General features: G+C 43.2%; 1 protein-coding gene and 1 long non-coding RNA gene across 7 annotated transcripts in view; one reads left to right on the forward strand and one right to left on the reverse strand.

Moving 5' to 3' along the window:
* LOC310706209 overlaps positions 1–16,622 on the forward strand; it is a 46,641-nt gene that overhangs the window by 26,016 nt on the left and 4,003 nt on the right. For 2 of the 5 annotated variants that reach the window (XR_014525750.1, XR_014525751.1), the window contains exons 2-3: positions 10,793–10,900; positions 13,364–13,626. This is a non-coding gene — a long non-coding RNA (uncharacterized lncRNA). Of the gene's footprint in view, positions 1–6,271; positions 10,901–13,363; positions 13,631–16,622 lie in introns of those variants that run through there. The other 3 variants (XR_014525752.1, XR_014525753.1, XR_014525754.1) reach the window with 2 other exon arrangements.
* The window catches only part of SH3RF3 (SH3 domain containing ring finger 3), a 210,885-nt gene that overhangs the window by 6,840 nt on the left and 187,423 nt on the right, over positions 1–16,622 (reverse strand). For both annotated transcript variants that reach the window (XM_083501456.1, XM_083501455.1), the window contains one exon: positions 5,173–5,510. In XM_083501456.1, the coding sequence (XP_083357582.1) occupies positions 5,173–5,510 (338 nt within the window). The remainder of the gene's footprint in view (positions 1–5,172; positions 5,511–16,622) is intronic.

Raw genomic sequence — 16,622 nt, forward strand, 5'->3', positions numbered from 1 at the left:
GGCTTCTTTTGTTTATTATACTTGTATTTCGCTGTTCCTTTAGCGGAGTGGCTGCCAGCATCTGATCATGGATCAGATGCATGACACTTCCCTAACAGTGTAACATCATTGGTTAAGCATAGGAGGGGTCACCATAACACTGTTGAGCATCATATTGTATCTGAAATGCCTGGAGAAAAGCTGTGTATTTTGACATGATTACACAACAGTGTAGAATATAGTGCTCATGAGTCAGGATGTAAGGAGGCAGTTGTCTTGTATTTGTTGCAAGCAGCCCTGTTTCTGTTCTGCTGCAGTTCACCTTCTGCTGAAAATGTTATTTGTCATGCTGTCTGCTGTGGTGAAATTACCGTATTTTTCGTCCCATAGGATGCTCCGTCCCATAGGACGCACCTAGTTTTTTTGGGGGGAAATAAAGGAATTCCCCCCCCTTTATTTCCCCCCCAAAAGCAGGTCGGGGAAACCGAACCAGGTCGAGGAACAGCGGGATGGCGGCGCTGCGCCTCCCTGCTGTCCCCCGAGCTTGTGGGGCTGGCCCATGTCTGCCCGGCGGGAGGGGCGCTCTGCTTCAGGGCGCCCCTCGCGCTGGGCGGCAGGCTGCTATAAGCAAACATTGCTGCTCCCATTTCAATTTTTGACAGAATTCTCCAACATCCCTGCTCATGAGCGATCCAAAATAAGCTGGTCATCTTTCCCCCTCACCAGTAAATCAGGCTGTCACTTCCTCCGGGTGTGCCAATGCAAGTAATAGGGTTTGAAATGTGGACTACTGGCTAGCGATGGAGAAAGTCTATCATACTGCCATGGGCAGATCTGCTGCACTTTGCAAAGCACTGCCAATCTCAGCCATTATGCAAATGAAGGTTCACATTATTTTAGACATGCTGCTTCAGTGCTGACTAATTACATTATTCAATTAGAGTAATTTTAGCTAAAATGATCCCAGGTTTCAAATCTTGCAACTGTGTATGGATGTGCATAATGGAATACGCAAAATAGGGGAGAGTTCACTGGACCCCATCTTCCTGGTGAATGGAAATGCAACATTTTATTTTACTTCGAACTGTTCAAATTTAGGTGCATCGTAGTGGCAGAAGCATTCCGCATCTGCTCAGACTGTCCAATTGTAATTCAAAGCAGATGTGGAAAACTGGAGCTCATAACACAATAAATTGGTGTCTCCCCCACCCCAATTTACAAATGGCAAAACTCTAAATGGCTACATAGTATCTAAAGGGATACTATGTGTACATAGTGGCGCTGTGGGTTAAACCACAGAGCCTAGGACTTGCCGATCAGAAGGTTGGCGGTTCGAATCCCTGCAATGGGGTGTGCTCCCATTGCTCAGTCCCTGCTCCTACCAACCTAGCAGTTCAAAAGCACATCAAAGTGCAAGTAGATAAATAGGTACCGCTCCGGTGGGAAGGTAAACGGCGTTTCCGTGCACTGCTCTGGTTCGCCAGAAGTGGCTTAGTCATGCTGGCCACATGACCCGGAAGCTCCCTTGGCCAGTAAAGCAAGATGAGCGCCGCAACCCCAGAGTCAGTCACGACTGGACCTAATGGTCAGGGGTCCCTTTACCTTTACCTTATGTGTACATAGGCACATAGGGATTTGCTATCTGCCAAAACATTTTCACATATTTGCATTTTTTTTGCAAAATATAACATAAATGATGGGTCTTGGGTCTCCTGCTCCATTGATCAGCCAGACCAGGCAAATTCAGCGTTATAAGGACCAGGAATATTAAGCACATAACAGCACTTCCTAGGCATTTCCCGACAGCTCTGGCAGAGATGAAACTGGATTATCTCAGTTGTGCTGATTACAGCGGTTATATGTTTAGGCAAACAGCACTGGAAGGAAGCAGGTGTTAAGAAAATAGAATTGGAATACATGCAGGCTAGAATGTGCTACAGTGAAGGAAAATCCGAGCCATTCCCTCCCCGGGCTTCATTATCTGATTAGTTTCATACACAATACCTTACAAAATGCACAGTCGGCTCTGAATTCTACTCCAAGCTGCAAACAATTAATCAGTGTGATTAATTCCTCTACCTTTTATTGCAATTAAAATTTAGCCCATTAATAGATAGGAATGACAACAAGCAACGACCCCCAAGGCTTGGGAAGCCCCACCAAAATGCACTGCGGTAATTAACAATTGTTTTCCTTCTTGCAATGAGTGTTAGGTAGCTTCTTGCAATGGCTAGGTCAGGCATAGGCAAACTCGGCCCTCCAGCTGCTTTGGGACTACAATTCCCATCACCCCTGACCACTGGTCCTGTTAGCTAGAGATGATGGGAGTTGTAGTCCCAAAACATCTGGAGGGCTGAGTTTGCCTATGCCTGGGCTAGGTGGTGGGGGGTACTCAGATGGAGGAGTACAAAATGTGGGGCTTAGGATACAAAATAAGTAAAAAAAATTAGCATTAGTTTGGAGGGGACTCCAATTTTGGGGGTTCACATTTACTGAAGCTGTGCCTGCTATGTGTTATTAGAGTTGCTTAACTCTCCCGTATTTTATATATTTGTGGGTGTCAAGCCACAATTGCTGCATAAAATATGAATCTGTTCATCTGAACCCACCCATGCACTTTACTTCATCTATAGAACTGAACAAATTATGTAAACAGTAAAATACAAACACGCAAACATGATGAGTGTGGAGATGAAAAAGTCACTGTGTTGCCAGATGTGAAATGCAGCTTCACACATGTATTTTATTTTATTTTTTAAAAATTGTACGACTGAGCACTTGGGTGACTTAATGAGCACATATGGATGTGGAATGAACTTCCAGACCAGTGTTTAATGTAGCTGCTCAAATGATCCAGGGCTAGGCATTATCCTTCCTAGTGTGCAAAGGTAATTAATATTCCTCATTTATAGGCATAAAGAACCATATGATCAGTTAAGGGGTGCAGATAAACCAGTGATATGGAAGTTAATTCATAAATCAATTAGAAAACCTTGCCCGCTGAGTATAATTAAGCTTATTTCAATTAGAGGTTATTCTCGGATTTAAGACTCTGGGAATCAAAAGGCCTGAAAATCAGGATCTGAATTCTCAGCTACTACAAAGTGCAATTAGCACTATCTGTAATGTTTTAAGAGGCCCATCTGTATAACTCCACTTGCAGCTTATTGTGCAAACAATGAGAACACAGGCTGGCCGCCTGGCTCTGTGCATTTTCCATTCCACAGCTTCACAATCCTGCCCTTGCTTAACTCCCATTCTTGGGGCTAAGAACGTAGCAGGATTTTTATCATGCCTGGTTAGAAGAAAAAAATGTAAATTAATAGTAAGGCTAAATTTTTCTGGGTTTTGGTGGAAATACAACGGTTGGCGTCATGGAGCAGGCTTCAATGCTTTCAAGTCTGGGAATGTTCCTATCGACTTGTCCTACCAGTAGCCAAATAAAGCAGTCTTGCTACTAAATCTGCTAGCCCTCGTGCCAGACATTCTGATGTGAATTATGACACACACAGAGAACCATTTTTTTTTTGTAATATGGAAACAATTCTTATTTCCCACATATGCTTGGTTATTCAGAAGTCTGCTATAGGGTGGGGTTTTTTTCATGATCTCTGGGGGTTAAAAACGGAGTCTTTGCACTTAATACAGTGGTGCCTCGCAAGACGAAAAGAATCCGTTCTGTGATTCTCTTCGTCTAGCGGTTTTTTTGTCTTGCGAAGCAAGCCCATTGATGGATTAGAGGATTAGTGCTATTAGCGGCTTATCAGCTTATTGGATCAGCTGATAAGTGGCTTAGCAGCTTAGAAAAAGGGGGGGGGAGGAAAAAACCCCCGAAGGAACTCGCAAGACATTTTCGTCTTGCGAAGCAAGCCCATAGGAGATTCGTTTTGCGAAGCACCTCCAAAAACGGAAAACTCTTTCGTCTAGCGAGTTTTCCGTCTTGCGAGGCATTCATCTTGCGGGGCACCACTGTAATGTGATTGCTTTTTTAAAATGCTAATAGCAGCCCTGGGAGTGGGGAGTGGCTGATTGGAATCACAGCAGGCAGGGAGTTAATGAAGTTATTGAATTTATTAATTGCTTCCCGTAATGGAATGTCCCAGTGTGGTGTACAAGTATAAAATACAGCGATGCAATAAAAATATAGGTAAAGGTAAAGGGACCCTTGACCTAATGGTCCAGTCGTGGTGGACTCTGGGGCTGCAGTGCTCATCTCGCTTTATTGGCCAAGGGAGCCGGCGTACAGCTTCCGCCAGCATGACTAAGCCGCTTCTGGAGAACCAGAGCAGCGCACAGCAACACCATTTACCTTCCCGCCAGAGCGGTACCTATTTATCTACTTGCACTTTGACGTGCTTTCGAACTGCTAGGTTGGCAGGAGCAGGGACCGAGCAATGGGAGCTCACCCCGTTGCGGGGATTTGAACCGTCGACCTTCTGATCGGCAAACCCTAGGCTCTGTGGTTTAGACCACAGCGCCACCCATGCCCCTAATAAAAATATACAAACATATTAAAAACAAGGGGCTGTGCCCCTGTTCTCTTCCCTTGCTCACTCTGCCTGCACCCAACCCATCCCTCACCAAAGTCACCCCTCCTCCTGATCTCACCAAAACCAACCTTCCCCTCTCTCCTTAGAACCTCTAGAGTTTGCCTGGGCTGTCAACTTGCTTGCTTAGGATGCTCAGTTGTCTGGTATGCCCACTCACAAACTTGCTGGCCGGGGTTGCCTGCCTGCCTTTCCATCTCCATCCTCTCTGGCCTCCAATGCTGCTGCTGCAAGAGTCTAGCAGCTCCGACAGCCCAGTTTGCTGTCATGCTGCAGTTTGAAACGCCACCTGTCAGCAGTCATGTGAACTGCAGCATGACGACATTATTCCATTTTTATTTTATATATGAGAACATAATCAAAGTGGGGGAGAAATCCAGTCATTGGTGCTCCTCAAATGTGCTGGAAAACAAAAAATATCTTTGCCTGGCCCCAAAACAATGATGAAGTTGGTGCCAGGTAGCCCTCAATGGGGAGTGGATTCCATTAGGTGTTTTTAATCAGAGGCTGGACGGCCAACTCAGGGATGCTGTTGCAATAAAATAGGAACCTTGCAATAAAATGAAAATGTTTCTGTACAAAATACTCTGCCTAGGATGGCAGCTAACCCAAATTACAAGTAAACACACTTAATTGGATGACATACCTTTCTCGAGACAATGGCTTAGGTTCTGGACGGATGGCTGCCATTGAAGGCGGAAGCTGCCTTATGGGAGAAGGAATAGGAAAATTCAAATCCAAAGAGCCTGTCTTTCTGTGCAGAGGCTCCATCTCCATTGCTCCTTGCATTTCACTTTCAATTGGGCATGAGCCTGCCCTCCCGTGGCTAGAGAGAGAGGATAGTTCAGGTCCCATAGCCCCCTGCAGCATCCCTTCCATCACTGCCAGAGGGTCATGTGTTGGGGACATTGACGGAGGAGAGCGGGATTTCTTTTTTGTGGATGCTCCTGCCAGAAGCTTCAGCAGACCACTTTTCTTTTCTTTCTGCATAGGAATCAAACAGAAGATTACAAGTGAGATGTTTCAATTACAGCTTTTTAGATGAATGCCAGCCATTTTGTACGCACTGGGAAGTGAGCGTTGTTTACAACTTATCTTTACTAAGAGAAGTTTTGTGTTGTAAAAGGTGAGGCACAGTGGAAGTTATATTGAACTTCTATTGTGACAAACATGATTGACTCATCCCGAAAGGGAAAAGTCAGCCTCTAAACAGCTGGAATTTGAAAAGGCAGTGTTATTTGATTCTACTCCTGGAGGAAACAGAGCAGTGTTTTGTCATTTCACGCTGGCAAATAAATTCTCGAGGACTTCAGTATGACAATAAATTGCTTCCTTCCTTTTGGCTGATTTGATTAAATCCCAGTGTTGGAGACCTTTGTGTTATCAGGACAAGAAATCAACATGGGCTGCACACATGGCTTACATTTAAAGAACGTGACTTTCACCAAAGAGTTCTGGGAACTGTGGTTTGTTAAAGGTGCCATACTTGATGCTCTCTGAGGAATGACCTGCAGTTCGCAAGATTCTTTGGAGGATGTCATGTTCTTTAATGTATGTTGTGCACATAGCCATGTTCTTATAAGGCATAATGCTCTCTCGTCAGATTCTCTAAGCTGCAGCTAGCCTGAACTTTGCACAGATGTTTATTTCATGTCTTCTCGCCCTTCCTCCAAGAGTTCAGGGTGTGCATATTCCACTCCCCTCTGTTTTATCTTCAAATCAAGCATATGAAGTCCTTTAGGACACCTCTGCCCTATCCCATCTGCTGCTACTTTCCCAAACCTTTCAGTCGGGGCAGCCATTCAGTCTCTGACTGGGCTTTCTTTCAATTGCCATCATTAGAACCAGTGGCACCAGCTGCCACTTGCGGTTTTGCAACTAAAGCTTTTCTGTAGGATCAATATTTCTGCAAGCGGGATGTTGCTGCATGTGCAAAGTCGTTAGGCACTGAGTGGGTTAATGATATAAATAGATAAATGAATGAAACTTTCGCTGGGGAGGAGGGGGAAATACAGCAGCATCTTAATACTCCGACAAAAGCAGCTGCCACGTAACCAAACAGAGTTTTTTTGGGGCTAAATGGTAAATTGCTCCCTTGGGGTTCGGTGCACAACAGTGTTTGGAAAAAGAATACTGCTGAAGAAAGTTCCTGTTTTGTACAATGCTTGTAATACCATTTTTTGATGTGCATGTCTAAATCCATGCACTTGGATGATGACAGGAAAACGGTAACACAGAGCTGAGCTTTATTCTTTCATTAATCAGGTTGAGGTTTTAAAGCAAATTTTACAGGCATAAGTGAAGGAAAACTAAGGTATCTTATTAGTACATACAGGTAATGCCCATTCCTCCCATCCTAATTCAGATTACCATTTAAATCAACCCCAAAAAGGGGAAAGAAAGGTGAAAGAGAGAGAGAGGTGGGGCAGGTAAGGACAATTCTGGGGACAGAGGAAGAGAAGTGATGGGAAGAAACATAGGAGACCATTTAGCATAGCGTTGTCTGCATCAGTGTTCTTCAGCCTTGGGACTACAGACACTGTTGTACTACAACACCCATCATCCCTGACAATTGCCTAAGCTGGCTGTAGATAATGGGAGTTGTAGTCCCACAGCATCTGGGGACTGCATGTTGATGAACACTGGTCTGCATTAACCGGCAGCTGCTCTCCAGAGTTCCAGAGATGAGTAATTGAACCTGGGATATTTTGCAAGCATAGCATCTGCTGCTGAGCATGGCACTTCAGCTCCACCCCTAAAAATTATGGGGTCCCTTAGAGCCTAATCTGCAATGATGCAATGACGTGCTGCTGGCTGCTGACAAAATATCCCCTCTCCCAGGACAAACACCATTAATCGAGGCCAAGAAAGCACCTGGCTTTGCTGAAGTGTTCTGGAAATGTTGCAATAGGTGTGCAAGCTGATCCACAGTTCCCAGCTAGAATCTGAAGTACCATGTTTTGAACAGTCAGGGGACCACCATATCTACAAGCTCTTACCACTCAGTGATTGTGAACTTCTCCAGGGGTCAAAATATCCTTACAAATATGCTCCCACATGCCATGGAGCGCTTCCAGATTGCTATTTTGGGCGGGATAAATGCAGAACCTTGCAAATTCAGGCTGTGCAGTGTAAGATAATTTGGAGCTCTTGTGAAACAAATCCGTTGAACCAAAGTATTGGACTTTTGGTGATGGGGGGAAATGCACTAGAAACTGTGGGATAACATTGGCTTGATTTAGCACTCTCTAATAACCGCACAGACAAATCAGAATCAATGCTCATGAAATGTTCGATGCTATGTAATCTCTCCGCAAGCAAGTCAGGATGAATGCCCATTAAACAGGTTGCCTGGAAGTGACCCAAGTTTATATTAGGAACAAGGATAAAGAACCTACTCTTTCAATTATGATCACCTCTAGGGCATGTTCTCAATGAATGCTTACTATGGAACAAGGGTCAGCAGGGGGCCAGTCCATTGTCCCTCAGACCTTGCGGGGGGTCGGACTATATTTTTTGGGGGGGAAATGAATGAACAAATTCCTATGCCCCAGAAATAACCCAGAGATGCATTTTAAATAAAAGCACACATTCTACTCATGTAAAAACACCAGGCAGGCCCCACAAATAACCCAGAGATGCAGTTTAAATAAAAGGACACATTCTACTCTTGTAAAAACACGCTGATTCCCGGACCGTCTGTGGGCTGGATTTAGAAGGCAATTGGGCCGGATCTGGCCCCCAGGCCTTAGTTTGCCTAACCATGCTATAGAAGAATAACAAGGGAGCATTTCCCCCTTTCATAAATGATTTTGCGACGCCATCTTGAGAAAATGGTGTGGCCCATGTACCCCCACTTTCTAAATGCCATTAGAACATTTGCAGTTAAAAAAAAAAGGCATTGCAGGAGTTGTGAAGATGTTGAAAGAGATTTTTTAAACAGAAAGATGATGCAGATCAATTTAGTGTGATAAGGCTTCCAGCCTTTTAAGAACACACCCCTATGGATAGCTTTCATCCCACGCACGGTTTTCAAGCAGGCACAAGGACGTGTTTTCAAAAGAGTTCGCGCAACCATGTAATCAATTTTTACATTAATTAGGAAGTCTGTGTGAAACACTGCTGCCGTTTTTAAAGGCTGGGTATGATGTATTCAACGCTGAAGACATTCTGAGGTGTCTTGAAATTTCTTGAGAAACTAATGAAACTTTAAAAGGCAGTCGAGGAAACAGGAAAAGAAAGAATGTGTTTTAAGGAGGCAGGAAAAGGCTATCACAAGTGAGCTACAACCCTGCTTCAATAAATAAGGTTTTCTAGCTCACTTGTATGAAATGAACACTGAATTAGAATATTGACTAGTATTCTCAAGTTCTCACATTTTCTTTATGGAGAAAAAGAAGCCGCTGGGATTTAAACACCCACACACACAGAAAGGAAATTTTTTGCTAATGTGCTGAATATTCTGGAAATCTAATGAAATATTCAATGACGAAATGCAGCTTGCAGCTTGATAATACTTTAATTTTACACTTACATTAGCTCAACTTCCTGGCTTTTACCAGAGGCAGATTTTCTTTTTTAAAAACAAAACAGATAAACCCACGCAGCTTTACATTCTTTCGTCTCCTTAAGTGACAGAAACTTGATATGTGTAATTCTAAAGAAAAAAAGAAACACCTGAGATCTAGATTTTTGTAGATGGTCTTCATTTATTTTTTTAAAAAACTCGCTTGGCTAATGCAATAGCAGCAAGCATTTTCTCCCCCTCAAGCTCCTCACATAACCAACTCTCACAAAGCTTCAGGCTACACTCTTCTTGGGTAGTCAGCACCAAAATTCCCTTTAACTATCACCCTCAACTATATTATAGTGAGCATGAAGTATGTCTGGCTTTGCTGAAAAAGTAAATGAAACAAGGTTTTCTGAGTTACTCCAGAGAGATTTATAAGCAAGCTAACTGCTCGAAGATCACTGAAAAGCCAGACAATTTGTCACTACTGCCACCATTTTTCAAACCAGTATGTAACAGAAATATTTGCACAACAGTTGCACAACAAAAGTGGGCTCTGTCCACTTGAGAGGATGCTTCAGCCAATCCTGGCTCTCAGATGAATATATACATCTTTTCAAGCCCATTTGTCACATTGCTTTTCAGTGCAATGTGTGAATATAATCAGGAGTAAACAGAGAACTGTGAGCTCTACCACAATTTCTACTTACAGTTTTTGAATTAATGCATCTTGCCAGATCTGCTAGCTGTCTTCTTCAGTGAGGGAGAATAAAGGAGGGTGAGAAGGGATTAGCACAAGGCAAGATCTGCCTCTCCAAATTTGTCTTTTCTCATAGAGCTCTGATTCATTTGGGAAACTGAGGCCTTCTCCAGCCCAGTCCCTGTTTCTTGACAGGAATACAACAACATGACTACCTTTGAATGTGACTTGGAAACTATAATAAACCCAGAACACAGCTGCTAAACTGGTGACTGGGAGTGGCTGCCAGGACCACATAACATTGGTCCTAAAAGATCTACATTGGCTCCCAGTATATTTCTGAGCACAATTCCAAGTGTTGGTGTTGACCTTTAAAGCCTTTGGCCCTGTGTACCTGAAGGAGCGTCTCTGATCCCATTGTTTAGCCCAGGCACTGAATTCCAGCTCCAAGGGCCTTCTGGCAGTTCCCTCACTGTGAGAAGTGAAATTACAGGGAACCAGACAGAAGGCATTTTCGGCGGTTGCCCTGCGGAACGCCCTCCCGGCAGATGTCAAAGAGTTAAACAGCTATATAATTTTTTGTAGACATCTGAGGGCAGCTCATGTTTGGGGAAGCTTTTAATGTTTGATGCTGTATTTGTGTTGGAAGCCGCCCAGAGTGGATGAGGCAATCCAATCAGATGGGTGGGGTATAAGAAATCAATTATTATTATTATGGGGCTCTCATTTTGATATCAAGGTGCTGAGTAGTGTGGCAAATGGCCTGGGGCCTAAATGCTTGATGGGAGCTCCTCTCTCTGTCTGCACAGGCCCTATAATCTGCAGAAGGAGACGCATTACGTGGTGGCTTGGGACAGGGTCTTCTTTGTGGTAGTTGCAGAGTTGTTATGAGGATAAAATGGAAAGTGGGGAACCCTGTAGGCCACCTTGAGTCTCCTGGAGGAAAAGTTAACTATAGATGTAATCATAAATTAAAGAGAGAAAAATGATGTTTGTCTTACAAGCAAGGCCAACAGGCTTGATAAAATAATTAAAACATGTTGTACATAATTTCAGGGACCAGCACTCCTTGCTCTAACCCAGGAGGCAAGTCTGTGATCTATGTTCATCACTAATCTAGACTACATTTCTGCACTGATGTTGATGTTGATGCAGTATCTACTGGTAAGTATCCAGTTCTTTGATTAGATATTTGAAAACATTTTGGAGAATGTTTGGCTAAGTTGTAAAATGAAGTTGCATTCACCTTTGAAAAAGCTAATGTGATCATTGCATATATACATCTGTTTTGATACGTGTGCTAGGAAGCAGCAGCAAGAGAGCACAGCTTTTGGCTCATGTGTACAACGGCCACAACGTAATTTAAGTTCACTGAAATCAATAGGCTTAGTCCCTAGTTACTGTTGCAGTGATATCTCATCTTTCCTGCAAGGGGCTTAAAGTGGCATACATCATCACAATGACCCTGTGAGGGTTAGGCTAAGAGACAGTGACTAGCCCAAACAATGAGCTTTGTGGCTAAGTGGGGATTTGAACCCAACACTCTATAACCACTGTACCAGACCGGCTCACATCGATTTAAGCGTGTCCACACAGAATGTGGTCCAAATGTACACGCAGTGAAATAGATGTGTGTACGTAATTGTTACACAGAATGATCTATATTCAGATCACATGCTTCTTCCGACCTAGAAGTGCTTTCTATGTAGGAATTGTGTAACATGCCAACTGGCCTTAAATAACAGCAAACTCACCCCCCAAATTTTTTTGCTTCACACTTTTTAAGCTTTGTTTTTTGAACGTGCTGGACTACTTTGGGTGGAAACTGGGAAAATTTCAGTGTGATCACTTAGGAGGAACCTTCTGAACATTTACTTTCTGAGAGTTGCTTGGCAGTTGATTCAAAGTGGCGTGTGGATGCCCAGTATTTAAAAAACACCGCTGAACAACGTAAATGTTTAAGAGAAGTCCTTTTTTGAACGACGCCATATTGCGTTTCTAAAAGAGCTGAAACCAACAAAGGGGAGAAATCTGCTTTGTTATAGAATAGAATCTGAAGCAAACTATGCTTTGACAGCTGGGGTTAATGCGTTTGGCTGGGTTAATTGCCAGCCTGAGAAATATTCATTAGCTGAGTGCCAGCTTTCTGTCCTTATGCTCTAATGCAGAGTAAGGAAAGGGTGGGGAAGATGCAAGCTAGATACTCTAAGATAAGTGTTTTATTATCAGATACCTCCATGACTATGGAACGAAAGAGACAACTCTATGCACAACCCAAATGAGAGTATTGGCGTTAAGGTCAAGTGTTTCAAACTATATGGATTGTTGAAGCATTATTAGAGTTCAAGGACTGATTCCAGCTTGGCAAAAATAAGGTACAAAACAAGGAAGGTGATGGATGTTGGCCTGGAGGGACTCTTAAGGATCAGTTATAGAGGCCTGGAGGGACTGCATGTGGTGGTTCCTTATTCTTATCTAGTGGGCTTCTCTCTGCCCCACTTTGGCAAAGTTTTCATCTTGTTCCCTATAAAAATGCACCCTCGAAGGAGTTTGAATGAACCTTCAGTGCGTACCCAACCAGCCCTCAACTTCTGCCAGTTCTTGGACCTGCCTTGTCTGCACCATAGGCTAAGGTACACCCAATGTAGTGCAGACCAGAAAATATGTCTGGCAGTAATCAGAGGTATGCAGTACCGGCACTTTCCCCCCACTCCCCAATGTTGGAGACGGTCCAACTTTCAGCCCTGTCCTGCAGGCAACTTACACCAACCCACACACTTCTTGCTTAACGCACCAAACATGACTTTCCCTGTCTGTCCGTCTATCTATCTATCTATCTATCCATCCATCCATCCATCCATCCATCCATCCATCCATCTATCTATCTATCTATCTATCTATCTATCTATCTATCTATCTATCATCTATCTTCAGTGCGATAGATTGCACCCACAACAGCATACAATATTGAAAGCTGACTTAAAACAATCATTACTAAAACGCAGTGCAAAAACAGATCAAACAAATAACAACAACAACAACAACAACAATAATAATTTTATGATTTATATCCCACCTATCTGGCTGGGTTTCCCCATGTTAAATCCAAGCAAAATCAGCCCGTAGCAAATACCCTGAAGAAAACCATCAGGGAGGGAACCAGGAACTTTCCCCCGAGGAAGTGCATTCCTCAGTGTGAGTGACACCAAAAAGAAAGCCTGGCTCTGTGCCCTAACTGGAGGGGAAGGTGGGATGCAGAGAACAGCTTCCCACGCAGATCAGGGAAGTTCATACAGGACAATTTGTTCCCTAAAGTTTGACCAGGGGCAGCCAAGTCCACATATTGCAGACTACAAGTCCCATAACACTTGATCATTGCCCTTGCTGCCTGAGGAAGGTAGGATTTGTAGTCTAGAGGGCACACTGTTATCTATCCCTGATTTAAGGCTTCATACAATGTTCACTTCTCCATTTTTTTTAAAAAAAATGTACTTTCAGGAAGCCTTGGCAGTCTTTTCAACAAAGGCTGATCCGGAAGAACATAATCAGATTTTATTTTATTTTTGTATAGTGGGGTGCAATCAAACATAGCTTGATATTGCTAACAGGTTTTCTTTTACTTATCAGATTTCCCCCAGAAACTGTAAATCTGGAGTCAATGAGGAAATGAGGAACTTGCCTGCATGAGAAGCATTGGTCAACAACTCTCTGGAAGTATCCTTGGGAACCAAAGAGCAAATATAAGAAAGAGAGAGGATTTTCCAGACACCTGCCAGGCTTCTGACAGACCACATGATCATTTCAGAGCCGAGATGGAATGGGGGAGGCTGTGGATCATGTGTGCTGGAGACAACATCCTATGTGTTCGGAAAGGAAATCGAACTTTAGCAGTACGTAAGTTCTACTTGAGCCTTTATCATTGCAATTCAAAACTTGGCAGCGTTGCATTTCTATAGTTAGAACAAATTAGAAATGAGAAGAGCCAGTGAGTGCAGCTGCATACTGTTTTGTTATGCTTATTTTAAAATCTTCTGGATTTAAAATCCATATTGTGACTTCCTAAAAGTACTAGTTCCAAAAAAAGGGAAGAATTTTAATCAATGTGCTATCCAGCTTGAAACAATTCAAGGTTGTGCATACTATGTACTCATTTTTGTTTTAACCCTTACCAATGTTTACTGACTGACAGCTCAATAGGAAGTTTGCAGTGTACTACTGAAGGTACTTGTAGTATGCTTAAAGGTAAAGGTAAAGGGACCCCTGACCATTAGGTCATGTTGCGGTGCTCATCTTGCTTTACTGGCTTCCAGGTCATGAGGCCAGCCTGATTAAGCCGCTTCTGGAAAACCAGAGCAGCGCACGGAAACGCCGTTTACCTTCCCGCTGGAGCGGTACCTATTTATCTACTTGCACTCTGATGTGCATTCAAACTGCTAGGTTGGCAGGAGCAGGGACTGAGCAACGGGAGCTCACCCCGTCCTGGGAATTCGAACCGCCAACCTTCTGATCGGCAAGCCCTAGGCTCTGTAGTTTAACCCACAGCGCCACCCGCATCCTTTGTAGTATGCTTACAATTCACAATTGGTGTGCTTTTCTGTTTAAGATGCTGTACGGGAGTGGGAATTTGAACATACTCTAATCACGTTACATAAAAGAGTTGGCCGTTGCCAAATATTTTCAGAAATAGAAATTCCTCCCTCCCTAGCAGTTATGTAGAGATAAAAGCACTTCTCTTCTTTTTGAACAAGCTTAGACAAGAGAGAGTTGAAATACAGATGTTAACACTTAGTCAACTGTGTCTTCAGAATGATTTGTTCTTCTAATGCACAGACTATGGGTTACTCAATGAGCACGGAAGTCTCTTGATGGAGTGAGCAATTTGGATGACTTTAAAAAAATGTTTTGTGATGAAAGAAATAGTTCAAAATAATTCACATTTTGCTTTGGCAGAAAGGTTCAAGTGTCTAATCAGATTGTATGTTTCCACTGATTTCATTCTAGCGAATGAAAACAATGCAAAACTTGTTGAGCATACTACTGCTTATTATCAAATAACTTTCTACAGACAACCCTGTTACAGCTTTGAACACTGAGTAAGGAATACTCAGATAGCTGACAACATTCCATTTCATACTGGAATAGGACAGCTAAATTTAAATGTATGGCAGCAGGCACTGCCCATGATTTTTATGCTCTCTAGGGCTGCAGTTTATTTTCTGTATGTTTTTTTGGAAGCCTTGTAAATAAGTCCAGAAAAATGACTAGACCACATGTTGGTTGGTTTTTTACCAGCTTGCAAATAAGCTAGTAGCCCGTGTTTCCATGTTTGCTTCAGCAGAGGGGAAGCTTCCTCCTCCAGAGCCATCATAGAACTGAAGGATGCTCGCATTTTAGCAGTCCTGCCCCCACTCTCTGTAATTGTCTTCTATCTAGTAGGCCGGAGAAGTGGAGCAGAACTGAGGGGACCGACTTCTGTTCCTCTGCAGAAAGTAAGCGGGGGGTTGGAGGGGAAATGGAGGGATCCATCTATTGTCTGCATGGTTGCTCTATGAGTAATCTGGATGTTTAAGTATCTTTCCATTTCTCAGTTTTTCACATCAGTTTGTTACTTTTTTAAAAAAATCATCACCAGAATTTTAGTGTGAATTTCTTCAAATATAGACATCTTTATTTAACATACAGCATTTCCCCCCTAAAATAATGCAGTTTTGAATATTTTCATCAACATATGTAGTCTCTTGCTCACATTTCACCCTGGTAAAAATGCATGTTTGTATACTACTTCACAGTACAGTTGCATTACAAAATTCAGAGAAGTGTGCATTTTAAAGGCTGGCTGCTTTCTGGTTCACAGATTTCTTCGGGAAGTGCAAATTAAGTAAGTTCAAATGGAATTAAGTAAATGCAAACTGAACTGAATTCCCTCCTGATCCCTACCTATGACTACCAGGCTAAAAGTTAAAGCCCTACATGGCTCAGGAACTCAATACCTTAAGGACCACCTCTCCCAATATGAACTGACCCAGACCCTGTGCTTTTCACCCAAGGCCTTTATGTCCTGCCTCCCCAATAACTTTATTTTATAGCTATACAAATGAATAAATATTGTATGGGTGGTGAGAGTTGAACTCCCTCCCCGAATCCTGGGAAAAACAACAACAACCAGTGCACCCATTCTCAATTTTTAAAACATGCTCGTCATCCATACCTTGTTTTCCATACAGTAGGCAAGATGCATTATTACTGGTATTTAATATGATCCACCGGAGTAGGGAGATTTTCCCTTCAGCAACTGAACATGTCACATGCATTGCAGATCATTTTTAGGGGCTTACACAATATAAGCCCCTGTACTTCTCCCAGTGGGTGGCACTGTGGGTTTAAACCACAGAGCCTAGGACTTGCTGATCACAAGGTCGGCGGATCAAATCCCCGTGACGGGGTGAGCTCCCGTTGCTCTGTCCCTGCTCCTGCCAACCTACCAGTTCAAAAGCACCTCAGAGTGCAAGTAGATAAATAGGTACCGCTCCGGTGGGAAGGTAAATGGCGTTTCCGTGCGCTGCTCTGGTTCGCCAGAAGCGGCTTAGTCATGCTGGCCACATGACCCGGAAGCTGTACGCTGGCTCCCTCAGCCAATAAAGCGAGATGAGCACCGAAACCCCAGAGTGCCGCAACCCCTAATGGTCAGGGGTCCCTTTACTTGCTTCTCCTAGTTAGTAACAAGGAGGGTCACTACAGAAGTTGTGACCCAGGCCGAGAGACAGAAAAACGTGCATCAGAAGAGTGACTGAGAGCCAGACGCAGCCTCAGCCTCACATGGATCAATACAGCTTTAAGGCCATATGGTAATTTGGCTCTACATTAAATTTTTTGGACAGATTTCACT

This window comes from Podarcis liolepis, assembly GCF_965112155.1.
Source record: "Podarcis liolepis genome assembly, chromosome: 4".
NCBI lineage: Eukaryota > Metazoa > Chordata > Lepidosauria > Squamata > Lacertidae > Podarcis > Podarcis liolepis.